Source organism: Antrostomus carolinensis, unplaced genomic scaffold (genome assembly GCF_000700745.2).
Source record: "Antrostomus carolinensis isolate BGI_N321 unplaced genomic scaffold, ASM70074v2 scaffold4206, whole genome shotgun sequence".
NCBI classification, from domain to species: Eukaryota; Metazoa; Chordata; class Aves; order Caprimulgiformes; family Caprimulgidae; genus Antrostomus; species Antrostomus carolinensis.
Window position 1 is genome coordinate 85228 of NW_010322392.1, and position 26150 is coordinate 111377.

Consider the following 26150-nt stretch of genomic DNA (forward strand, 5'->3'; position numbering starts at 1 on the left):
TAGGAGTATGTATAACTAAGAAATATTGTATGGATTCACTGCCCTTTTTCAATGGATCACTGGAATAGGCCCAGAACATTTTAATTGTTCCATGATATATAACGATGATGATCCTCACAGGAATCCTTTGAATGTGTATGTTAAGTACTCATTCCCCTCTCTCTGATACTCATCCAGTACTTATCTGTTCCTTAGAGAGTAAACTATTTGGGACAGGAACTATATGTGACGATAGTGCCTAAAAGAGTTGCAGGAGTAGCCACAGAACCAAAAATTAACCACTCTTCTGGTGTCATGCAAAGTTAATTTTCTCATGCACATGTGGAATTTGAAGAAGTAGTGTCCCAGAAGTCTCAGCAGCATTTGTCTGGAAACACTGTAACAGAAATGTGTCTGTGAAGGAATACTGACAGGAATTAGAACAGGACAGGAATATTAGGAATTAGAAAATTCAACATTGCAGAAGGATGGCAGTAGGATCACAGTCCTACCGCAGGAAGAACTATTTCCCTCTTACTGAACTGTTAAGTTGAAGAATTTTGAAAGATACAAAAATGCTTCAGTTTAAGACCTCTACATTCTGGGAAAATTCTTCTACTTAAATGGACCTGCTAGCAGGTACCACAATTAATATAGGGGAAAAAATACTATACAGAAATTGCTTTTGTAACTGTACTTACAATTGCTGTGCTTACAGTAGATTAATTTCTTGAATTACTTGTTTATGTATGTGCAGATCCTCCAATGGGATAAATGAAACCTTGAGTGCTGAAAGAGAAAATGGAAAGCAGGATAACATAAAAAATGAGGACTATAGGGAGAGTACCACACTGCAAATTAACACAGCGAAAGAGATACCCCATGGAGATTTATGTATCACAGAGATATACAGCGAGACTCACCAGGGAGCAGGAGAAAGCAACATACACTTATCTGAAATGAAACAAGAGACCACACAAAGCCACAGAATTACTCCTAAAGTGGTGGGCACCTCCAAAGTGCTTGTGACAGATGAGGCTGCTTTCAGAGGGAAGACAGAAGAAAGAAGGCCAGGTACTATGGTTGAGTTGCAGTTGTCCCTCACAAATCATGCGCACAAGGACACCAATGCTCCTGCTGTGACTCTCTTAGGGGCAGAAAACTGCGCCCCTTCAGGAAAAGGACCCAGTGTACAACAAGATGGGACTAGCCCTGTAATCGCAATTCCCCTGGGCGTGAAAGAGGGCAACATCCAGTGGTCAAGTAAAGTAGTCCAGTTTTCTAGTGGCAAAGAGGTCAAGAGGATCCAAGGTGCAGCTCCATCTCTCCCCAGGGTGGAGGTGATCCTAGACTGTTCGGATAGGGAGAAGGAAGCACCCAAGTCTCTAGCTGAAAGGGGGTGTGTTGATTCTCAAGTGGAAGGAGGGCAGTCAGAAGCACCTCCTTCCCTCCTCTCCTTTGCAATCTCATCAGAAGGCACAGAGCAGGGAGAAGAGGATCAGCACTCGGAAAAGGATCACAGACCTCTCAAGCACAGGGCAAGGCACGCAAGTAAGTATGTCCCATCTGATCATTTGTACTGCCTGAGGCAGTATCTTTTGTAACTTTAAACATAATTGCAGAATTTAGACTGTATTAGAAAAGAAAATGTTTAAGAGTTTTTTTCTGCAGTTTTCTAACTTTCCCTCTGTCTTTTTCTTTTAAACAACGTTTCTGTTCTTACTTTATATATAGATATTTAGGGTAATACAATGCTCCTGGTGATGAGCCAAGAGTATATTCATGCCTTAACTGTGCTGAATAACTTTGCTTAGTAGACTTCCACTTTGAAATTAACTTATGACTTTGTCCAACTGAAAATACTTACATCTGCAAAAAGGGCTGAATTCCAGCGGTCTTCTAATGGATATTCAGAGGCAATCTGTAGAATAATAACAAAAAAAGAAAGTTGCTTGCACATGTCTAAGTGAATCCTGTGGATTTCTCCTTTTATAGCAAAAACTTTGTGTTGTTATTTGCATCATCTAAAATCAAAGCCATGCCACTGCTCTTAAAATTTAATCAAAAAGGCTAGTAGAAAAGCTTGATGTTGCCTGCAGAAGAGATTTTGACAGACACTACCATGTGTATAACTGTTACATGATCCTTTCAGTTTTGTCAGTCTTCTCCAGACTGTAAAGTGAACACGCTATTTCTTCTGACTCCCATACCCAGAGGTCAGCTTCAAAATGCATCCAAGAAGTTTACATGAAAGTAAACTTGCAACTGGATCTAATATTAATTAACTGAGTGTAGATACACTTATTTTTTTATTAATCTCTTTATTTTTTTTTTGTTATTTTATTTATTTGGGACCTCTCTACTGGTTGCTTGCTCTTTCCCAACAATGTTAAGAATCCTGTCTGGGGATTTAGTAGCAGTATGTCAAAGGTGCTTGAATGTGTGCAGTGATATACTGTAGCAACAAGCTATTTCATATGCAGTGTTGGAATTAGTCTGCTAACCCACTGCTAATTCCTCTGGAGGCATATTTTTAGCATGACAACCATTTGTATCTTATTGGCAAGCAGATGAAGCAGTTACTTATGCCTAAGTGTCTGTATGCAATCCACATATTTTTGGCATATTAAATGAAGCATAAAAGAAAAGTGCATATGCCTTACATTTTGGCTGTGAAGTTAGAACCAACTGTGGGACTGTGCTCGTCTCACAGAATTACTTGCAGTGCCTCTCTAATAAGGCAAAAGTACAACTTTGTATTACATGATAAACTCTGCTTTCAAGTAGGACACAGATTCTGTCCTTTTTCCATCTCAACTACGACAATCTCAATTCCTTCTCATCTAGTGGCAGGTCATTATTCTTAGGAACACTGATTTAATCTAGAAAAACGTTCGCTTTTATTATTAATATTTTTAAAATCCTGTCTACACACTAGAACAAACAAATTGGCAAGCACGGGGGAATAAGCTGTGCAGCCAATACTATACATGTTTTTTGTAAAATTAGAAGATATAATGCAGCATTTAAGTCTAAACTAGAGAAGAACATTTATTATAGGTGTTTGCTCTCTGTAGGAGAAATTTTCTCTGTACAGAGTAATCAGATTATATTTAACTGAGCCGGTAACATTTATTCTGCCATCTTTTGAAACTATTGATTAAGTAACTATTCAGATGAATCAAGAAAAAAATAACGCTAGCAAAATGAAAAGTTTCCATTTTTCCTTTCCACAGAACTGTATGAGTACCTGCTGAATCCCCTTCCCAGAAAAACACTCACTGCTGATGCAAGTAGCTTGTTTGAAAGCATAGAAATGATATGCTGAAGGGCGACCATTTCTCTTTGCAGAGGCCCTCTAACACTAAAGCCCATACTTTTGGAAAATGTCTTCAGAGACTATTGTAAGCATTTGGATTGTCAAAGGACTGAGCCACGAATTTTGTGATTTGGCCTTCTGAAAATGCAATACTACAAATTGCTGGTTCAGGTGCCATGCTCTCTGTTCTTGTGAGAATCATTGGTACAGTCATGCTGTCCTCTGGCATAATGGCAACATTTCAGTTGTCTTTAACAGGAGAAAGACTCCATTTACTGACATGGCTAAAAGGATCATTAACTGAAAATACATCACATGGCTTGCTTCAATGAGTTTGCTCTCTTAATACTGGCAAAAGATACTCCATAATTTACTGTTCTGCTTTCATATATCAGAGGCATGCTTTTTCCTATTGAAATTAAGTGGAAGGGGACCACTGATTTAGGCAGGAGCAGCTTTAAATTCTAGCTTTTTTAAAAGGAGAAGCTATTGGGGCTGTCATTCCTGAGATGTGGTGGCATAAGGAAGGGAATATAAGAACATAAGGAAGGGAACAAAACAGGAACAGCACCTGACTAGCATTGCCCCATGAGGCACATGCTCCTGTCACACAGGGAAGCAGTTGTGCTGATGTACGCTTCATCTATCAGCTTTACAGCTGCATCTATTCCTGTTCCACGTGACCTGATGAAAAACAATAATTTATGCTTTAAGAAGCATGTATTATTGATATATTCTAGTGAACACTCTTGAGAAGTTAGTTGAGCCTCCTCCATTCAGTTCTTAAATGTGTATTCATTCTTGCCGCATTTTCACAGTAAATATTCTGGAGCTATTATATCCTATACAATTCTGGATTACGTTTCAGGCAAGTAATGCGTGTTAAAAGGCTGAAATCTGCTTTCACTGAGTACCATGGCCAAACTCTATGTCTTCCAAGGGGATGAAAGTTAATGCTAATGGTTTCTGTGGATGCCTTTATGGATGTATACTTGTTTTGAGATAGCTAATATACGGAAGCATACCAACCTTTTATCAAATATACACATTTTGAAATGCAGATGAGTAAAATAAACACACAAATGGCAGAAGCTGCTACCACCATCAGATGGAACACCCTCAGTTTCATTTGGTCTCAGATGTTAAGCAGTCATGGGCCTGGCTGACTAGGAACGTCTGCTAGAAGCCAACAAACCCGTGGTCAAACACTTGTTAAATACCAGACCATAGAGACCGAATAAATGAGAAAATATCATCTGCCTGTTGCTGCTGAGATTCCTTATGGGAATAAAAATCAAGAACGCTAGAAATAAAGACACATGTAACATTCATGTTGAACTAAGAAAGTCCTAAAAACAGTGTGGTGTAGCCTTTGAACTTGCAAGGGTGTGACTCTAAGGAATGCTGGGTATGGAATTTACAACACAGTTGATATCATTGGAAAAGCTTAAGCATAATGCCCTCTCCATACAAAAGAAAATAAATATTTTAATATGGGGGAAGGGGACAGTGGGTAAATTTCAGTACAGACAAATGCAGAACTATTTGTTGTTAATGGCCTTGGTTTTTTTTCTGGGCTGCATGCAATTAAATGTGCACTTCAATTCTTTCCACAGGGCTCCGGCGAAGTGAGAGTCTGTCAGAGAAGCAGGTCAAAGAAGCCAAATCTAAATGTAAAAGTATTGCATTGCTGCTGACAGCAGCACCCAACCCCAATTCCAAGGGGGTGTTGATGTTCAAGAAGCGTCGCCAAAGGGCGAGGAAATATACTTTAGTTAGCTACGGTACTGGAGAGTTAGAACGTGACGAAGACGAGGGTGAAGAAGGTGAAGGTGAAGAGGGGGACAAAGAAAACACTTTTGAAGTGAGTTTGCTTGCAACAAGCGAGTCAGAAATAGATGAAGATTTCTTCTCTGACATTGACAACGAAGGTAAGATTGTGACATTTGACTGGGACAGTGGTCTACTTGAGGTTGAAAAGAAAGCAAAAAGTGGAGACGAGATGCAGACGCTTCCAGAAAGCACAGGGAAAGGGGCCATCATGTTTGCCAAGAGACGGCAGAGGATGGATCAGATCACAGCTGAGCAAGAGGAGATGAAGGCACGCACAACGCACACAGAGGAACGAAGGGAAGCCACCACGTCAGAGAACTTCCAGAAAGTAAGCTCTTCAGTCTATCAAACAAAAGAGGAAGAAATGTCAAGACAGCAGACCTGCGTGAGCAAAAGCTACGCAGACATGAGCCAGAATCACAGCAAAATGGTACAACAAAATGGCTTTGGCTTAGCACCAGACACAAACCTTCCTTTTCAGTCCTCTGAAGCACAAAAAGCAGCATCTCTGAACAAAACAGCTAAACCCTTCCCTTCTGGGGTTCAAAACCGAGCGGCCGCACCATTTTCACCCACAAGAAATGTCACTAGTCCTCTTTCAGATATACCAGCACCACCTCCTTACTGCTCTATTAGCCCACCACCTGAGGCTTTATACAGACCTGTTTCAGCTCCTGTAGCCAGCAGAGCTACCCCAACTGTGTGGTCACTCACTGAGCCACCAGAACACATAGCATCCAGAGATGAAAGGATTGCGGTGCCAGCCAAAAGAACTGGGATACTGCAAGAGGCTAAGAGAAGAAGCACCTCAAAACCTATGTTCACTTTCAAAGAAGCACCCAAAGTAAGTCCTAACCCTGCCCTGTTGTCCCTTGTACACAATGCAGAGGGCAAAAAAGGTACTGGAGCTGGTTTTGAGTCAGGACCTGAAGAAGACTACCTCAGTTTGGGAGCAGAAGCTTGCAATTTCATGCAGACTCAAGCATCTAAACAAAAGGCCCCTCCTCCTGTTGCTCCAAAGCCTTCACTCAAGATCTCTCCTACTGCTGGTACTCCAGTTTCACCAGTTTGGTCACCTGCAGCTGTGGCTTCCAACAAGGCTCCTTCCTTCCCAGCACCAGCCTCACCTCAGGCAGCATATCCTGCACCACTCAAATCTCCACAGTATCCTCATTCTCCTGCCCATCCCCCAAGTACCCTCAACCTAGCTGGTCCTTTCAAAGGGCCTCAGGCAACCCTAGCGAGTCCAAGCCATACACCCAAGACAACACCAGTCACCCCAAGTTCTGGAGGAACAAAGCCACCCTTTGAGATGCCACCAGCAATGAGTGGAAAAGGAGCACAGTTATTTGCCAGAAGGCACTCTCGAATGGAGAAGTATGTGGTAGATTCAGAGACTGTGCAGGCAAACATGGCACGAGCCCCATCTCCAACTCCATCTTTACCAGCCTCTTGGAAATATTCATCTAATGTCCGAGCACCTCCACCTGTTGCTTATAATCCCATTCACTGCCCATCTTATCCTCCTGCTGCTACCAAGCTCTCCTCTAAGTCCACTGCTGCTACCAAAAATACAAAAAGAAAACCTAAGAAAGGTCTCAATGCTTTGGATATTATGAAACACCAACCTTATCAACTTGATGCATCTTTATTTACTTTTCAACCTCCTAGCACTAAGGAAAGCCTTGCTATTAAGCAGACGTCGAAGTTGTCCACTTCAAAGCAAGCTCTACCTTTAAGACCACCTAGTGCTGGTTCTCCTACTAACGCCCGGGCATCTTCAGTGTACTCCGTGCCAGCCTACAGTTCACAACCTTCGTTCCAGTCAAATGCCTCTACCCCAGTAAATGAATCATATTCACCTACCGGCTACTCCGCATTTTCTAAGCCAGAAACCACCACATCCTCTTTGTTCACTGCTCCGAGGCCAAAATTTTCAGCAAAGAAAGCTGGCGTCACTGCACAGGTGTGGAAGCCATCGATTATTGAAGAGTAAAGCTTATAGCTGAAACTTAGTGTCCATTTTGCTTGCAATCAATTGTTTGCAGTGGTAACGTGGCACACGAACGGTGCCAATCGTACTCATTAGCTTACTTAATACCATCAGATTTATCAACCTCAAATCTGGGTCCAAAATATTTGAACGGTTTTAAGGAATCAAAATAGATACAAATTTTAGCACATTTATGCGTATTACCAGATGCTTTATACACATAACATCCTGAAATGAATAGATACCATTGTATGAAGTAAGCAGGACACTAGGTTTTTGCTTTAGGACTACTACCACAGAAACAACAGTAAGCGATATCCCTGGTATGTCAAACTAATAGAGAAGAGCTTGCTTTCTGCTCCCTTCCCCAACTATGTTCCAATGGCCTAGGGATTTGAGGACTTTTTTTTTTTAAAAGTGCCTTATTAAATTATATTAATAGTAATACATATTACTAACATAGCATAAAATAGATACAGTGTTAGACTCTGACTGATCACTAGCAGAGTAAAATTGGATAGACCTTTGGCCTGCACAGAGCCCCACTGAATTCAGTTAGAACCTGTCCTGGCTCAAAGGTCCTTCCACAGGAATCTGATTGATCGGCCAGGGTCTTCGTTTGTAAGCTATGTGGATCAGCTGTGATCCAAAATCATTAATTGCCTCTGTGATTTCACAGAGAACATGCTATGAGAGATGCTGGAGTGTTCTGAAGACAAAAAAGAGGTGGAAAGATAGCTGGAAAAATTTTTTAAGATTTCCCATTTTGAGGAAATTTGACATCCCAAGTATAGACATATTTTTAGCCAAAGTTTGCCTTGAATCCAGCAAGTAAGACTGTCCTGGTTTTTTGAACCCAGTAAATCAAAATTATTGAAGAGTCAGATAGGTGAGCTGGGTTTTGCAGCTGCAATGTAATGCAATAGTTTCTTGTGAAAGCACAGTGACTGAGAACTGAAGGGATATATATATCCTAGAGTACTGATTCTTGCAACCAGAGTAGTATACGCCACAGAAATAAGTACTTAACAGTAAATCATCAATATGACCATGTTTTCCTATTGGTCTCTTGCACACATTTTATTATTTTCACTTGGGGCTTTACAGTGCTTCTTCTGACTTTACATCTTCTTACTCTGGTCTTATACTTTCAACTTTTACTTGCTGTATTGGGGACTAAGGATTGAAATACTGCTATTGCAGAAAATTCTCAAGAGTCTACTGTATAATACTGCAGTGAATACACAGACTTGCTGAAATCAAGGAGCTATATTTGAATAGTTTAGCATGTTTTTCAGTAGGCAATCCTGTTAACACCAGTGGTGCTACGTCTGACACAAGGTTTCAGGCAATAAAGGTATCAAAATCCATCCCCAGTGTGAAACTAAAGATTAAAGCATCACTCTGTAAATGAAGGTGGCAGAAACTGTAGATATATTGTTTAAACTACCATTCAGCTAGCTACAGACCACCTTATGGATGGTTTCTATCATAGTGGTTTTAGTAGAACTATCTATCTTAATGAAGAAAACAATCCCCAGTATGAACAAAATCTCCTTAGTTTGGTCCCATGATGGTAACTCAAACTGCAATCAAAGCTGAGAAGAATGCATTTGGTTCTACATGCAGAAAGCAGATTGGAGTCAAATTCTAATCAAGTCAATAAAAATCACTCCTTTGAGTTCTGGACCTCCAAAATCCTACTCTCTCCTTTAAATTTTGCACTGGGATACTGACTGCATTAGCAGAAAATGACCAAGCGATCCGTCTCCCTCTTAAAATTCAGGAGAATGAAGGGAAATTTTGGAGGGGGGAAAAAACTTTGGAAAAGTCAAGAAAGAATTACACTGCATTTATCTGGAAATAGAAAGTAGCAATATTTTAATCCTTTGGAGATCTCCCTTCTATCTGTTTTTCACTGTCAATATCTGTATTTTTCTTCTATCATTAAACTTGTCCCTTTCCTCTCTGTCTGTTTGGTTTTTTTTTTCTTTGGTTTGGTTGCTATTTTTTTGCTTCTCTTACACGTACAGGCTGACAGTATTTTAGGGGAAATCTATTTTCTATGCTAACCTGTCAGTACAAAATTTTCTCCCTCCCCTTCCCTCTCTTCCTCCCCTTCCCATTCTTCCTTCTTTCCTTCTCCTCTAGTAAAACTTTTATCTGAAGTTACATGCACTAACTTAGGTAAAAGTTTAAGATACTAGTATCTACTTGGAATAAAGATACCCTACAAAGATGTGTAGTGCTGCTAGAGAGATACACAGAAAATCAGTCAGCCTCATATTGCCTTACATGCTTTTACCCACAGTCTCCTCCTGTAAAATAAATCTGTAAATTCTAATCACACTTTGGTACTTGTTCACCCTACTACCCCAAGAATACTTCCTTAATGAGGAGATTTTTAGCAGTTGTGTACTTCCACCACAAGTGCTGATGTTGATGCACGTGGCTACTAACAAGATACAGCAGCTTACACAGCACGGCCACCAGTGCACATCAGGCTCAGGTCAGTAACTTTTGGAATTCATCACCAGCTACCGAGTATCCTGTCTGAAATATGGGGATTACTGAAATCTGACTTTTAGCACATATATGCCTATATGGCATACCACTTTCCAAGGAAAAAATGGTAAGCATTATTCTTATTACCAGCAGAAGAAGCAAGTGTTAAAGCTGGGATATATTCTCATGGAAAGGAAATCAACTCACCAGAAAGACAGAAGTCAAGTTAATAGGAGCAAGAGTTGAGCTGTGGACTGAAACAGAACATTTCAATTTCCTGAGTCATCTGTCTAGAACTAAATTCACCTGAAAGACAGAAACGCATAATTGTCACCTTTAAAATAATTTTGCTATTCCTTTAATTTTGAACAAAACCCAGAAGTTCACTTAGGAAGTCAACTAAACCATATGCATGTTCACAGCAATAAGCAAAAAGTCAGCTTCTGTGACAGCAATATAAAAATACAGCTATTAGCCTGTCTTCTCTTTACTTTGTCCAAAAGAATTGGAAGTGCATCTAGGCTGCAAATTTGGATTTTGATCACATTTGGATTTTTTGCTGTTATCCAAATACAAGTATTTCATATGGTCTATAGCAATGAGAGAAGGATTTTTTAAAGCACCAATAACAGTTAAAAGCAAAAGCCCCAGTGACCCCTCTTAACTCAGCCAAGATCTTTTGAAGATCCCATTCAAAGTCCAACTCAATTCAATTTCATATAGACACATCATTCTACATGCATAGTGCTTGGATCCAACTTGGTTTCAAGATGCTTTTTACTAATCAGGTAAGTCTGTAATTCTTATTAATATTTCAGAAGCCTGGCCTACTTAAAGTAACAGTTTTATCCAAAATGCAATCTCTTGCGAAGCAGATACTTAGAGGAAAGTTGAGCTGTTCATTGTCATGGGTCCAAATTAAAAATTAACGATGATGTCAAACATAGCTGAAATATCAAGAAAATGGTTTGTGTAGAGAGGAGCCATCTGAAATTTCACTTTGAAAGAGCAGTGAGCTTTTGTAAATGGTTTTCTGAAAAAGCTATTAGAATTATTTTAATATAATATGACAAGGCTATCAAGATGCAATTGTTATGTTTAGTACGTAAGCATATTTGACAGTGAATTTTAAGCTACCCCTAATAACAGTACTTCCAGTATGTTCACATTAAAGGAGGAATTTAAGCAGTTTATGTTGGTTTTAGCACGTATTGGAGGTATTATACTGTACCAGTTTGGATCTCACATTCTAGACAGCCTTTTCATGAAAACGGCTAGCTCAGTCAAGGGTTTATATACTTTCAATTTCTAATTCAGTTATAAACCTCTTGTTATAAAACCTCATTGAAAAGTTCTGTTTTGGAGATGAGTAGCTTTTAGCCAAAAAAAGTTAAAATTTCTGCTGCAAAAATAAAAGACGAAATTTAGTTCTTGAATAAAGAATTGCATAACTTCTCCTCCCTTCTCTAGAGGATCCACTCTTACCATGTTCCTGCTCAGCAAAAGATAATGCATGAAACAAACGGAAAGATATTTCAATTAATTTTTTCTACAGGAACATTTACAAACTAAAGATTACCATCTCTTACAAGTAAGCCTTATTCTTTTGCTTTCTGCTCTCTTATGGAAGAAATAATTTAGCCACTGTGCTAAGATATATGACAATAAGCTGCTTGGTTCCAAAAGCACCTGGCTGATGGCGTCGGACTTCATAATACACTCATATCAAGACTTGCAGCAGGGAATGTCCACTTCTCTTATAGACACCTTGACAATTCACTTTGAGATCAGCCACCAAAAGGAAGTTTCAGCTATTTTTTGTCTGAAGTCTTCTTGCACTGAACCTAATTTTATATACCTAGTTTTATTTTATTTTGTATACCCAATTTTATTTTACATAACACATTCAAGATTTAAGACACAAAATCAGCCCTAAAACTGCAGTGACCCATTTTTCTGTCACCACAGAAACCATGTGGCAATGAGTTTATTTTCTTTTTGGCAGAGTTCTGTTATTATTCACACTAAAATGAGTGTTCATAATTCACACAAATTTGTATTTGAAATAAAGATACTAAGAGGTTGAGGTATCAGCAGGCTCCAAAAATTAGGAAGTGAGGCACTGGTGTGTAGTTCAGACAGGAAAATTAGTGCCGAGTGGCAGAGCAGCAATTTTGAGAGAAAAAACTACTAGGATTAGAGGGAACCAAGCAGTGGGGAGAAAACTCCAGGAAAAAAGCAGAGACCACATAGGATAAGATACCTACCAGAGGATCAGGAAATACTGAAGGTACAAGAGAACAAAACAATGAGCAAGAAGGGTTTAATTATTCTGCACAGAGATGGCTGACTAATTCCAGCCTTTGTTGAAATTTTCTACATCGCTCTTGGATGACAGAGTGCTCACATCACTAAGCGTGATTTTTTTCCTCTACTGTTTACAAAAAGATATTGTGAAAGAACCGAAATGCTAATACCTAGCACCAAGAAAAAAGTGAGCTTTAAAAAAAGCAAGCCCTATCAATAGACTATTGCTTTGAGAGACAACAGATCTACAAACATATTATCCTAGCTAGCTCCTATACACAAGAGTTTTTGAAAGTGCCAAGGTGAACTCTGATTAATGATTATGAGCAATTATAAAGAGAACTTGACACCAGCTGATGTGACCTGGGAGGAGCATTTATCAAGTATCCAGGATGACACCCCAACAAAGGACCAGCTTTACCATCGTGCTCTGCTGCTCCAGCATCTCTGTGGGGAAGCCACTGTACGCTATGAGGTAGGGAAATACCATGAAATGACAGCACTCTACACAACTAACAATTTGCAAAATCTTTCTTCTTTCTTTTTCCAGGATCCTTTTCCAGATTTCGTAGCTTTAAGAATAAAAACCAATTGGTTCTAAAAAGATCCACTCTTCCAGTCTTGCCTTTTTAACAAAACATGATACAGCTTTCTTTGCCTGAAGTCAAACAGCCAGGATTCCACTGATCGCTTTGGCAGTCGGCATGGCAAGTGCAAACCTTAATTACACAGCTTGGCATTTTATAATGAGTCTACTCAGCCTGAAATAGAAATGTGATACAAAGAAGAAACTTGACAAGACCTTCAAAAACCTGTGGATTCAGAAGCTCTGAATTACTCACTGCTGGTAGATTTCTTGGGAAAATATGTGAGCCTGATAATTTCATGGCACAGTTGGTGCCACCATCACAACTTCATAGTACCCATGACAAGGACTGTTCTTACTTTGTAGTAAACATTACCTTTGCATGTGATTACCTAAGGGAGGAGTTGGAATCACTCCAGAGCTGTGTTTGACAAGTGCCAGTTTGGCCAGTTGCTTACTACAGGAAGCACTTTAGGTTTTTTTTTATCAAATGATTTAAAAAGTAGGAAAAATCCTGAAGCTCAGTGAAATATTATATTGGAAGGATCTCTACAGCAGCAGACTTGAACTCTTCCTTTATAAGCTAAGACTAAGTGTATGATTATATTTCCATGGCTTTAACATTTGCTTCCTTGAGTAAGGCAGGCAAGGACTTTTTCTTTATACAGCATGCTAACCAAGTCTCCTCTTATCCTCTGCAGTTTTCAGAGGAAAAAATCTATTCCTGTTTGTAATGATCTTGACAAACTGTTTTTAGTTTCAGTGCATTTGAAACCTGCACGAGCTTATGTGGTAGTATAAAAACTGCATATTCTTTTAGGCTGAGGAAACTCAGCTGTAAGAAAAATGACTTACTGAACCATGCTTACAGACTGACTACCTGGATGAAGGTTTCCTGTGTGCAGTAATCAATATAACATCAGTAAGTGTTTTCAAAGAAGAATTCTTGGTTCTTTTGTACGTCTTTAAGACAGACATCTTAAAACAAAGAAGTCTTTCATAATTCCAGGCAACTGAAAGATAAGCTGCTATGAAAGTAACCAGGTCATTTCTAAATAGGTGTAAAGACTAAACTGCTGGACAGGTGGAGTGTTTCTCTTGACGTTTCCATCTATGTCCAAAACAATAGATTTTAACTAGACAATAGATTTTAACCTGTTAGAACAAGTCCAGAGGACGCCACCAGGATGATCCGAGGGCTGGAGCACCTCTGCTGTGAGGACAGGCTGAGAGAGTTGGGGCTGTTCAGCCTGGAGAAGAGAAAGCTCCAGGGAGATCTTATAGTGGCTTTCCAGTACCTGAGGGGGGCTACAAGAAATCTAGGGAGGGACTTTTCATAAGGGCAGTTAATGACAGAACAAGGGGAAATGGCTTTAAGCTGGAAGAGGGGAGGTTTGGATTTAGATATTAGGAAGAAATTCTTTCCTGTGAGGGTGGTCAGACACTGGCACAGGTTGCCCAGAGAAGCTGTGGCTGCCCCCTCCCTGGAAGTGTTCAAGGCCAGGTTGGATGAGGCTTTGAGCAACCTGGTCTAGTGGAAGGTGTCCCTGCTGATGGCAGGGTGGTTGGAACTAGATGATCTTTAAGGTCCCTTCCAACCCAAACCATTCTGTGATTCTATGATAACTGATTTAAGAAATGCAGAAGAAAAGGAGGAACATTACAGAAATAAAATACACTCCCAATCACTGGAACACATGCTGGATTACAACGGGTGACATGGAGAACAACACTCATTGATTTCACTATGAGCTTTAACTGACTGCAAAGCTAAGAATTCAGTACATTTATATTAGAAGCAAAAGTTTCCATACATTAATGACCTATGGACAAATATTTTCAAATTTTAAAGAAAGTTTTCGTGAAAAAAACCCCTTTTTTTAAAAAAAAACCAACCCTGTCCATAACTGCTAGTGATTTTTAATTTGATCTGTGAGAATGCTACTTTTTATAGTCTCACTGTGCAAGTTGTTGGTGGTACGGGGCTTTATTACTGTGAACAAAAGCAAAGCATGGGCATCTGGGTACACGTAGTTTTCTTTCTAGGGTCTTCAGGCCTAGAACCCAAAAGTGGAACCTAAGCAGGTGACAAGAAAACCTCAAAACCTGCCTGCAGTTTAATCTTCTTTGGTTAAGTAAACTGCTTTAGATATGTACAGATATTTCTGTCAGTCCTAGCCACACTACCTGAATATATTTTATGAACCAAACTGGGCTGCAAGTTTCTTCAGAAAAGGTTTCCACGGACTTCCTTGCTGCTTGTTTGGCTAACATCAGAAAGTGCAGAGGTGTGAGAAATGAGAGAAAAAAAAAGTCATGATTGCATTCCATTCAAAATTCCAAAGATTACACAAAATGAGAGGTAGCAATGTAACTTTTTATGGTGATGTAAATCTGTACCTGCACTGTACGCTGTTGCACAGCTATGAGCATTTCAGATGTACAAATTATAAACTTTTCCCACCCTAACATTACTTTCAGAGAGGTGTTTTTGTAGAAAAACTTGACAGACTTGGTACTGCTACAGGAACAGTACTGAAGGAAGCACCTGACCCTACGTATGTGTAATTATGAAAAAACCCAAACGTTAAACACTACTGTTTAGATTGCAAAATGAGACATTTGGAATTGATGTTAATCCAACCATCCTGGGCATTTGTGTGACAAAAACATCTGTAATCATGTCATCATCTGCTATTTTTTTCTGTAGGACTCCAGATGCAATTCAGGGCACGGAATGGTATTGCTCATCTGACAAATAGCTCTTTGCTGCTTTGTTTTGACATTGTTCTGTGCTTAGCACCATTCCTGACTTAATGTACACTCTTCCAAGTGTGCTCTTCATGCAGAATTATTTCCTCATTGATTTTTTTTTTGTTAGTAGCCAAGTCAGTCAGCAGTCACAGTTCATTTTTACACTACTGCATTCGACAAATGAGTAAATAAGGCATGAAGAGTGCGGCACTGATACTAGGACACTCAGCAGCCTTGGGTGTCCAGTTCAAGACACTTAGCACCTTCAGAGTCCAGTAGCACGTGAACTAATTACTGTGTCAAAATATGTGATCCTTAACATCAGTCTGTGAGGGTTAACAGATCACAGGCCTCCAGGTGGAAGCCCAGAAAGGGAACCCTCAGTGACCAGCTATGAAATCCAACCAGTGAAAGCACCTTCCACACAATATACTTCTTTGTTATATAATCCTAGTATTTCCCAGATGAAGCCCTGAAACTGCACTGGATGGGGCAGAAGCCCTGAAATTTAATCAAAATGTATATGCACTGGACAATGATGCTTGTATTTCATGGTTTTTGAATATTTCATCTTCCAACTTCACTAGCAGTGCTTCAAGGTAGCTTTGTGTGTTTAAGACTCAAGGGTCTTCTAAGAACAACAAACCAAACCCTGGAATACTATCACATAGTATACTTTAACAAACAGGGTCCTCCAGCATGGCTTGAACCACCACAGACAACTGCCATCACACTGCTTCAGTAATTGGCAGCAAATGCCTGTTGACATCCCACCTGTGAATCAGCACTGGTAGGATGACACATTTCCAATGGGGCTTCACAGTCTTCTGACAGCAGAGAAAGGACAAAATCCATCCCTCTGGAGTTCCCCAGGAACTCTAGAAGAAAATATATAGTCATGGGCACAGGTTCTTTTCCCCAAATGTACCTTCCTTGCCCCATTTCTGCATCTTTTTCTTTTCCTGGTCTCCTCATCATAGCCTCATTGTGAGCTACACAAGGCAATTTTCCATTCCTTAAGCTTCTCAACCAAGGTCAGGAACCTTGGCCATTAGGTCCTAGGTCTCATCACCCTCCAACCCAGTGCTGAATGCACATTTTCCTTCTGTATCAACTATCAGCTCCTGGTTTTGCTTTGTCCAGTTTCTTCTCTGTCCTTCCCTTGTCTGTTTCAACTACTCTGTTGAAAGTCTGCTTCTTGCTCCCCTGTATTCAAATCAGATGTTCTCCCCTTTGGGCTGCTTGGGCCCAATGGACAGGAGCTCTAGGGCTCTTCAATGGGCAGCTGTGCTCTGTAGTGCATCTCAGTCCTGACCAGTGAGCGTGCATCCTCAGATCTGAACCCGATGGTGTGAAGAGACATGGGTATGCACCACACACCTGCATGCACTGCCTTTTTGTGACTGAAAACCCAGCTGAGCAGGCAGTGCAGGAGCTGTGGAACACCCCAGTGACTTCTCCAGCCTGTGGGGGTACACATAGCCTGCAGTTTAGATGGGCAGAGAAATCACAGAATCACAGAATGTCAGGGATTGGAAGGGACCTCAAAAGATCATCTAGTCCAATACCCCTGCCAGAGCAGGAACCTAAACGAGATTAAACAGGAAGGCGTCCAGGTGGGTTTTGAATGTCTCCAGAGAAGGAGACTCCACAACCTCCCTGGGCAGCCTGTTCCAGGGCTCCACCACCCTCACCGTAAAGAAGTTTCTTCTCAAGTTTAAGCGGAACCTCCTGTGTTCCAGCTCACACCCATTGCCCCTTGTCCTACCACTGGGCATCACTGGGAAGAGCCTGGCTTCATCCTCCAGCACAAGGACAGTCTCCTTGTCCAAAGACATCACACCTTACAGCAGCTTAGACCTGTAATAACGAATAACACCCTCCTGCCTAACAGAATATTACCGCTGTTAACAGCGTTCTCAGGCACGGGCTGTAAAAAGCAAGGTGTTCCTCCTGAGCTTGCATAAGGCTCTCAGCTTGAATACACACAGGCAAGTTTGCATGGAAACATGAAACACTTTAGATATAAAGACTAGTCTCAAACGAATTCGAAAGCCTGTAGTGGCACCAATTTTCAAGGAAAAGGATGCTAGAATTTTTGTCATTGACACGCATTTTCCCCTGCTCTCACTCTTTGAAATGGTTGAACTACATAGGTTCATTTGGTTGACATGCATCTGAAATGGCTGGATCATTTGGGATTAAGTAAATAAGAAAAAAACCCCAAACAATTAAGACTGCAAATTTCAGTTTGAAAGATTTGGTAAGAAAATTACTAGGAACTGGATAATTTATCTTTTAGTTTGGATATGGTCAGCAACATTAGTGCCATCACCTTCAAGTATTACAATATAACTATTTTTTTAAAATTATTTTATAAAAAAATATCATCAGCCCTTATTTTTATCAACTTAAAAGCCTTTCTATGTTCATACAAAATAGTAAGGTCAGAAACTAGGACCACCTTTGCACTTGTTTTTCACATGTTCATTCACAAGGTTTCATCTTCTAAGACCTTCCTCCAAGCTGTGTAATAGGAAAATCCAGAAGGTGGCAGCAAATATTCTTCCTTACAAGAAATTATCTATTCCCAGGAAAGCTAAGATTCCTATGGCCAAAAAAGTTTCAGGCATTTGCTTTACAGGCATAACTGTATTGTACTCTGATAATCGTATATGGATAAAGACTAACTGATAATGGAAAGCACTGATTTTCTCTCATTTCCACAGGTGCAAACTGAGCTAACTGAATAACTAATTTACGACAGGTTAGCAGCACTCTTACGTTTCCTTCCCATGTAGGCATTTTTCTGTACCAAAGGCCTAATTCTAATATCTCACTTTGACAAATAAAAAGGACTTGACCAGGGAGGTCATCCTTCCCCTGTACTCGGCACTAGTGAGGCCACACCTTGAATACTGTGTCCAGTTTTGGGCCCCTCATTACAAGAAGGACATTGAGGTGCTGGAGCAGGTCCAGAGAAGGGCAACGAAGCCTGTGAAGGGTCTGGAGAACAAGTCTGATGAGGAGCTGCTGAGGGAACTGGGGTTGTTTAGCCTGGAGAAGAGGAGGCTGAGGAGAGACCTTATCATTGTCTACAACTACCTGAAAGGAGGGTGTAGCGAGGTGGGTGTGTGTCTTTTCTCCCAGGTAACTAGTGACAGAACAAGAGGAAATGGCCTCAAGTTGCACCAAGGGAGGTTCAGATTGGGTGTCAGGAAAAATTTCTTCACTGAAAGGGTCACCAGGCACTGGAATGGGCTGCCCAGAGAGGTGGCTTCCCTCTTCTTGACATCTAAGAATCACTTTCTCCTCAATAATTGTTCTAGAAAAGATCTTTCCCTCTGAAAATGTTCACACGAGGCAACAGAAAAGAACAAATTAATCACTGTATAGGGTTTTGGTTTGTTTTGCAGCATAATTCTTTGAGTGCTGGTAGGGTATCAGAATGAATGTTTTACAACAAGATTACAGTACTACAATATGTGATAATGTAATAATTCTGGCAGCACATCACTCTCCTTTCTCCCTTGATTTATGGGAAGAAGAATGGAAAATCTCTACCTCTCTTTTTCTGATGTTCTTGTTGCTTAATGGAGACAGAGGATAGAATAATTATTCTCTATTTGCACTTCGTATTTCCCACTGTCTTACTTATGATCTGAGTTTTGTGCATTCTTTTTAGTACACGCTTGTCAAAAGATATATCTCCAAAAATTAAATATTTAGGGAAAATAGCAGAAGTATCGCTATGCCTGGCTGCTGCTGTCTGGTAAATGAATGATGATTTTTAGTTACTAAATGTTGCCTTAAGTTTGTGTTTGTTAGTTTGAAGGGGCTGAACACCAAAGTAGTGACAGAAATCAGTATATGAATATCAAATACAGATCTGCTTTGAATTTAGAAATGTTCAGACCTAGACTTTCAGTCTAGGAACACCACTACCAATAACAAAAATGAACTGCAATGAAAACAAGGCAATATTGATCATCTCTCAGTTCCTGCATTTGAGACACACTTGTACTTTAACAAAATCATGCTTTTCTACAAGTGCTTCAAACCTATTTACCACAGAGTGTGAAAAAATGTGTGATATATATTCTGAAGTCAAACATTATTCCATTTCAGAATAAAGTTGAGGTAGATGGAAATATTCTATTTTTTAACACAATAATTATTGCAAAAGTATTCACTATGCAATGTACAAAAATCTGCTGTGCAGGGTGCTGTTGGATTGCTTTGATTGCAAGAGGTACTACCATACCAATCTTAGCAGTCAGCAGGCTTAGAGACTGAATTCCTCCTCTCTGAGGTAAATGCTGAGGCATGATGGCATACTGAACATAACATTTGCTTCCAGGGATGAGCCCTGCAGAGAGGGACTTGGGGGTTCTAGCTGATGGCAAGTTGAACATGAGCCAGCAATGTGCCCTGGCTGCCAAGAGGGCCAACCGTGTCCTGGGTGCATCCAGCACTGCACTGCAAGCCAGGAGAGGGAGGGGATCGTCTCGCTCTGCTCTGCACTGGTGCAGCCTCACCTCCAGTACTGGGGGCAGTTTTGGGTGCCACAGGACAAAAAGGATCTAAAGCTGCTAAAGAGTGTCCAGAGGAGGGATCACAAAATTGGTGAAGAGCTTAGTGGGGAAGCTGTATGAGGAGAGGATGAAGTTGCTTGGTTTGTTCAGCCTGGAGAAGAGGAGACTGAGAGGAGATCTCATTGTGGTCTAGAACTTCCTCACAAGGGGAAGAGGAGGGGCAGGCGCTGAATAATGGGACCAGAGGAAATGGCAGGAAAATGTGCCAAAGCAAGTTTAGGTTGGACATGAGGAAAAGATTCTTCACCCAGAGGGTGGTGGAGCACTGGAATAGGCTCCCCAGGGAGGTGGTCATGGCACCAAGCCTGACAATATTCCAAAAAGCATTTGGCCAAGGCCTTCAGACACATGGTCTGAATGTTGGGATTGTCCTATGCAGGGACAGGAGTTGGACTCAATGATCCTTGTGGGTCCTTTCCAAATAATAATATATGATTCTATGATTTTCTGTGAAATAGACATGAAAATTAGAAAAATATTCCCCTCAATCCAAAGGTTTATAATTGCTTCACTTTATAAAACTTCGTAGAGTTGTTCCAGGCCCAAACTGTCATTTAATTTTCCTAGACTTATTAAAAATAAAATTAATATAAAATTTTGTTTCCTTATCTTTGAGCTTATGGGACTGTATATGATGATTACAACTGCTATCTATTTTAGAAAAAATGTAATTCAAAATAACTAAGGCTCACTTTAGCCAAATATATTTTCACCATCTTGGATCTTCTGAGTCTTCAAACCCTCTTCTGTCCACCTTTAGCATAGTTATGACTTTTTCTCTTTGGGAAATGTAGAGAATTTAGCCACCTTCTTCTATCAATAGCCTCTTCCTTCAAAAACCATTAGTCCACTCTTCTTCTCCATTGAAAGCCAGACAGCCAGACACAGCATTATAACTGAAGTTAGTAAGTGGGGCTCTCTCTTTTCTTCCTCAAATTCCTTCAGACTCTTATGGAATGGACAAAGTTCTTCCCATATATTTCAGCCTTTTTCCAGGTTAATCATCTGGAACACTTTTTGCCCTTGCAGATACTGTCCTCTTACAATCCAAAAAGACAGCTGTTAGTTAAAAGCACACACTGTTCAGTCCTTCCTTCATGGAAGATTAGTCCTTACTTTACCAAATTTAGCAGAAATAGATAGGTAATTTCACATTTTAGAATTTTAAAGTTAAAAACCAGTCTTTTATCAGAACTGTATCTAAATAGAAGCTACCATGTGGGAAAGGAGAAGAATTTAATTGGTCCAGGAATGTCAAAACAGGACTATGTATGCTAAAGAACTGCCTACAGATGAGAATCATCCAGCTGACAGTACCATAGTTTGACAGTTCGATCTTGCAGCAGGAACTTTGTTGCTGTGATTTGGATGTGGGTTGAACAATCATCTAGAAGGAAATAATCACTGATTATCCTCAGTGATACTGAATGTATTCACTGTATCTAATGTATCTAGGCTCCAAACAAGATAGTTAGCACTTAACAAAGTGGCCCATTGGGGCATTCTTCAGATAACCTGTCTCTCAGATGATGGCTATTAAGATGAAGTCTAGAAATGTCCATAAATATGTTAGATCCAGGAGACCAATGGAAAAAAAAAAGCATAAGCCACTCTGGCCAATTGAAAGCTGGTGCTTTCAAATTGTACTTTGGCAAAATGAACAAGACTTCAAATAACTATTCTTATCTTGGGCTTCCAAGGTAGACAAAGAGAATATTTATCAACTTCTAATATATTTTTCCAGATAAATTGTCACAATCTCTCACTGGACAGGTAAATTGTTACAATTTTTAATTCCACTGGAAAAATTTATCACAGATGTTTTAATCTAACAGAGTGACCACTGGGTAATCCTGTTCAGAGTCAAGGAAAGCCATCCTTACATAATGAAACATTCTTCACCTCCTGAGACAGTATGAACTATTTGAATTCTTACTTGGTCCTTTTATCCCTGAGAGCCTGACTAAAGTTAAAAACAAAACAAAAAATGGAATACGAGGAATTTTAGTACAACCAAACTCACACTCCCAAGGTATTACTGATGTTCCAGCTTGTTGACTGCATATCTTGCTGCAAGACCTAACATTCTAGCCAAATACAGACCCACGCTGCACAAAAGCTAATAAACTCAGCAGAACCTCATACCAAAATGGAGAAAAGGCTTTTCTTTGCCTATGAGACTAAAATCTTCCATAGACAAAGTATTTTGCATTGTTTGATTTTTTTTTCCCATAAGGACCAATTCAAAAGATATAATAATATTCTCCAGATTATCAGTATTTGAGATTCTGCTTTTTCTACAACAACCCTTACATGCTGAATTGATGATTTGCATGACATCACAGGTGCTGTGGATAGATATGATTTGAAGTACGGACACTTGTTCACTGATGATTTGAAGTACAAACACTTGTTCATTGAGTTCTTCCAAATGAAGGACATAGGAGATTCTCAAGCCAGTAAAACACTCATCCCTGAATCTGGTTCTCAAAACTCTGTGCTAGTTCCTGTATACTGCATTGTTTGATCCATACAGAAGTTTTTTTCTATGAGGTCATTTTAGCTCTATTCTGCAAATTCCCTTTCTTGCCTTACATGATAACCAAGCTATCCACAGAATAGTTTCCATCATCATAGAATAACATCTTATTTTCCATTAATGATCTTGATTTTCTGTTGAATCTGATCTACCACCTGTACTAAAAAATGTAGAACTCGCTATAATGTGAACATTTAATTCTGTCTACACTATTTCTGCTTTTACAAGTTAAACTTCTACTTTCGTAACGCAGCAGAATGGCCCCTTTTGTTAGGCAAACAGTGAAATACACTTGATTACTCATCATTCTCTGATTAAACTGTCAAAGAAAATTAGCTCCTGCTTTATCACTAATGGTTAGGCCAAAAAGATACTTCTGCAACTTGATGAACTCTGGAGTTTTTATCTAAACATGACAGATTAAACAGTATCTTCATCTAAGTGTCTTGAAAAGTCAGGTATTTTATGCAACACTTCTTTCTACAGTATCATTTCCCTCTGCGTCTCTGGAATCCTACAAAGTACTGACGGGAATCAGAACTGGAATCTCCATTAAACGAAGGGTAAATTTTCTGTCTGCTCAGCATAGACAATGTTCTAGAACCCTCTAGAGCAGTTAACGCACGCAGACTAACTTGGTGGATCTGTTTGATCAACTTTTCAATCCCTCTGTCCAACTTTATCTTCTTAGTTTCATGGTTTGAGTTATGAAAGAAAAATAGGTCCCTCTCATCAGGTGAATATACAGAGAAACTTTAATCCATTCTTGTCAGTATATAATTTCATCTATAGGAAAAAAGGGTTCTATATTTTCTTTCATTCACTTACCTTCTAAAGAGATAATTCTTGCTTTTTATATGCTACCACCTTAGAGTACTCAGTTGGGATCTGTCTATGTGTGATGATCCCATCAGCCACATTTTAACATTTCATCATCTCCAGATGTGAGGATGCTTATAAATTAGCTGAGCTAAGTTGCCCAAAATGAAGTCTTTTTTTCTGCATAGAAGTAGAACCCAATGAAAATTTGCCATAAATATGTGGGGATAGGACTAACAATGTTGGGGACCTTCCTCTCTGGAACTGCAAACTGGGAATAGCTGGTCATAGCTAAGACATGAAAGGATAGTCCTGTTATAAAGCATTGTTGTGAGACTTGTCAAAACTCTCATTACACAACCTCTGTGTGTCACTCTACATGTTTTTCAAGAGATTTACACTGAGCACCACCAAACTGACTGAAAATACTGAAATCAGTTGTTTCTTTTTCAGTTTCCATCTCTCATATACAAGGTTGATATTAGAACATAACTTAAAAGCCTGTGTGAAGCAGAGGTCTTTTAAGTTTCTCAAATGTGTCAAGAACCCGTGACAGAAAAGCCTATAAAACATGACATTTCTATGTGAATCTTTGCTAGATAAGCTATACCTTGTACGATGAGATACCTGTTGTCTGGTATCTAGATCATGCTCACAGTATTTTAAGTTTTGGAAGCTAATTAGGCAAAGTGACACAAGCCAGTGTTGTTTGAATTAAATTCTAGGAAAGTGTCAGGCAAAAGAGCCTGGAATTTCATTTCAAAGTTAAAGGCATTTAAACCCCAGGATATGAATCACTGGGTGTAAATCAATGAGTTTAGGATCCATATATATAGAGACTACTCGGTAAGAACAACGGCATTTACTTCTGTAACACAAAGCACATGTCTGGCGTGGGGAAAATACTGTATGTTTCATACACTGCCCAATGATTGTTGCAGTAGAACCTTCTCATGAACACAGTTTCTGTTTCAAAGTGCTGCATTACTAAGAAGATTAGGATTTGTCAAATATGAATGGATTGCTCCTATAAATGGGTCGGAATGTACTGAAATTTTGAGGGCATTGCCTTTTAAAGAAGCCAGGTTAAGTAGCGTCCTGTAAGGGTATTAAGTGAATGACTGCTATAATTTTTTGTGTTCATTTTTGTGCTCTGGAAAGTGAAAACTAGGATAAAACTAGTAATTTTAGAGTAAGAAATGTCTTTCTTAAAAGGAGATTGACAAAGATACGTTCTCAGACAGATATCCTAGACTGAGTCTGTTATCAAATAAATTAGGCTGTGCCTGCACGTTAGAAAGAATCTTGTAAACACAGAGAACTGTGACAACATGACTTCCTTTTCATTATTAAGAACGGTCTTTTCAGAACAAGGCACACTAGCTAAGTAGTGGGAAAGCTGCACAGTTGCTGATGTTATTCTACCTTTTCAGTAAAAGCCTGTTATTCCTCTATTTACTTCCCTCAAAAATTCAATTTGCTCTGTCTTTGTTCCTGTTTCTTTCTCTGCCTCCTTTTTAATACCTCCTCTCTTTGCACTAAAATAAAGTATTAAAAAGTACCTACAGACATAAAAAGGGATTACCAGGATGGCATATGCTTTCAGGGTCTGTTGTTCCAGTCTGGAAGTGAAGGGGCTTCCTTTTTTGATGTTTAATAACTGTAATTGTTTGGTATTTTGTTTTCCCAGGAAAGAAGCAGTGGACGCTCATTATCACTACCTGGGAGACCATCTTCATTTATTTCTCGAGCCATGTCTCCTACTTCTCTTGTATTTCAGCCTGCCCCTGATTACTTCAGCAAGCCAGACACAGCAGCTGACAGACCTGGCAAGAGACTGACTCCCTGGGAAGCAGCAGCAAGATCCCCTCTTGGTCTAGTGGATGAAGCTTTTGGGCCTCAAAATATGCAGGAATCCATTGCTGCTAATGTCGTATCAGCTGCTCGCAGGAAAACACTTCCTGAGCCACCAGATGAATGGAAACAAAAAGTTTCTTACGAGCCCCCAGCCCCAGGTGGTAGCGTAGCCTTATTTGCAGGGAAGCAATCAGGTGTTGTATTGCCCCGCAGAAGCTCCCTGTCTGCCCCCAGTGTTCCCACGCAGGCTGGCTCTCAGCTGAGGTATGCTTATGGCAGTCAACAGTCCAGAACAGATCCTGACAGGATGTCCATGGATTCCAGGTCTGACTATTGCCTGTCAACAGGTGATTCCAACTACAACCCACAGCCAAGGGGATGGAGGCGTCCAACATGAGCTGCTGAAGGGCCTGGCATATTTTCCCTTCTTCCAGCTCTACAAGCCTTAGATTTGAGTTGGAGGAAGGAAAGTTTCTTGCTGGCCTGACAATCTCTGAACTAAATAAATGAGAAGGCAAATTGAATGGAGTACAGTTTTCACAGGACTGCAGGACTAGCAATCTCTAGAACAGACTCAGTTTTACACCTAACCTAAGATTGTTCTGTGTGTCAAAAGGCAAAAATACACTTTTCTTGGGGTGAGGGGTGGGATGAAAGTGGGGCAACCAATGTGCTTGATACAAAAATCTAGAAAGGATGTAGGCGGAGACAGTACAAGTGCTTGCAGTTAAGTTAATGTGAAAAAAATAAAATAAGGGCATTTTAAAGTCCAGGAGTATTTTACAGGCTCTTGTAAGTTTTCTGGGTATGTTTGACATCTGAGTTCCAAGGTACTAGATACAACCAGACTTGGGAAAGTTCCAGTGCAAGTGGAATACTTGGAAGCACTGGTTTATTTGCCATATAATTGGAAGCACTGGCTTATTTGCCATATGTTTTCTTTCCTACGTTTTAAAAATGAGCTAAGAAAGTAAATCAATTAATATTTTTACTGTGGCAACAGTTAAAATATATCTGTGGTCATGGTACCTGAATCCCCACAACATGTAGATACATGCAGCCTT

General features: G+C 39.9%; 1 protein-coding gene across 2 annotated transcripts in view; it reads left to right on the forward strand.

Moving 5' to 3' along the window:
• SYNPO2 (synaptopodin 2) overlaps positions 1-25826 on the forward strand; it is a 96604-nt gene extending 70778 nt beyond the window's left edge. Inside the window, exons 3-5 of one of the 2 annotated variants that reach the window (XM_010170211.2) lie at positions 737-1530; positions 4915-7097; positions 24920-25826. In XM_010170211.2, coding sequence (XP_010168513.2) covers positions 737-1530; positions 4915-7097; positions 24920-25483 — 3541 coding nt within the window. In that variant the 3' untranslated portion in view covers positions 25484-25826. Of the gene's footprint in view, positions 1-736; positions 1531-4914; positions 7100-24919 lie in introns of both variants that reach the window. The other variant, XM_029085501.1, reaches the window with a different exon arrangement.
• The last annotated feature ends 324 nt before the right edge of the window (positions 25827-26150 follow it).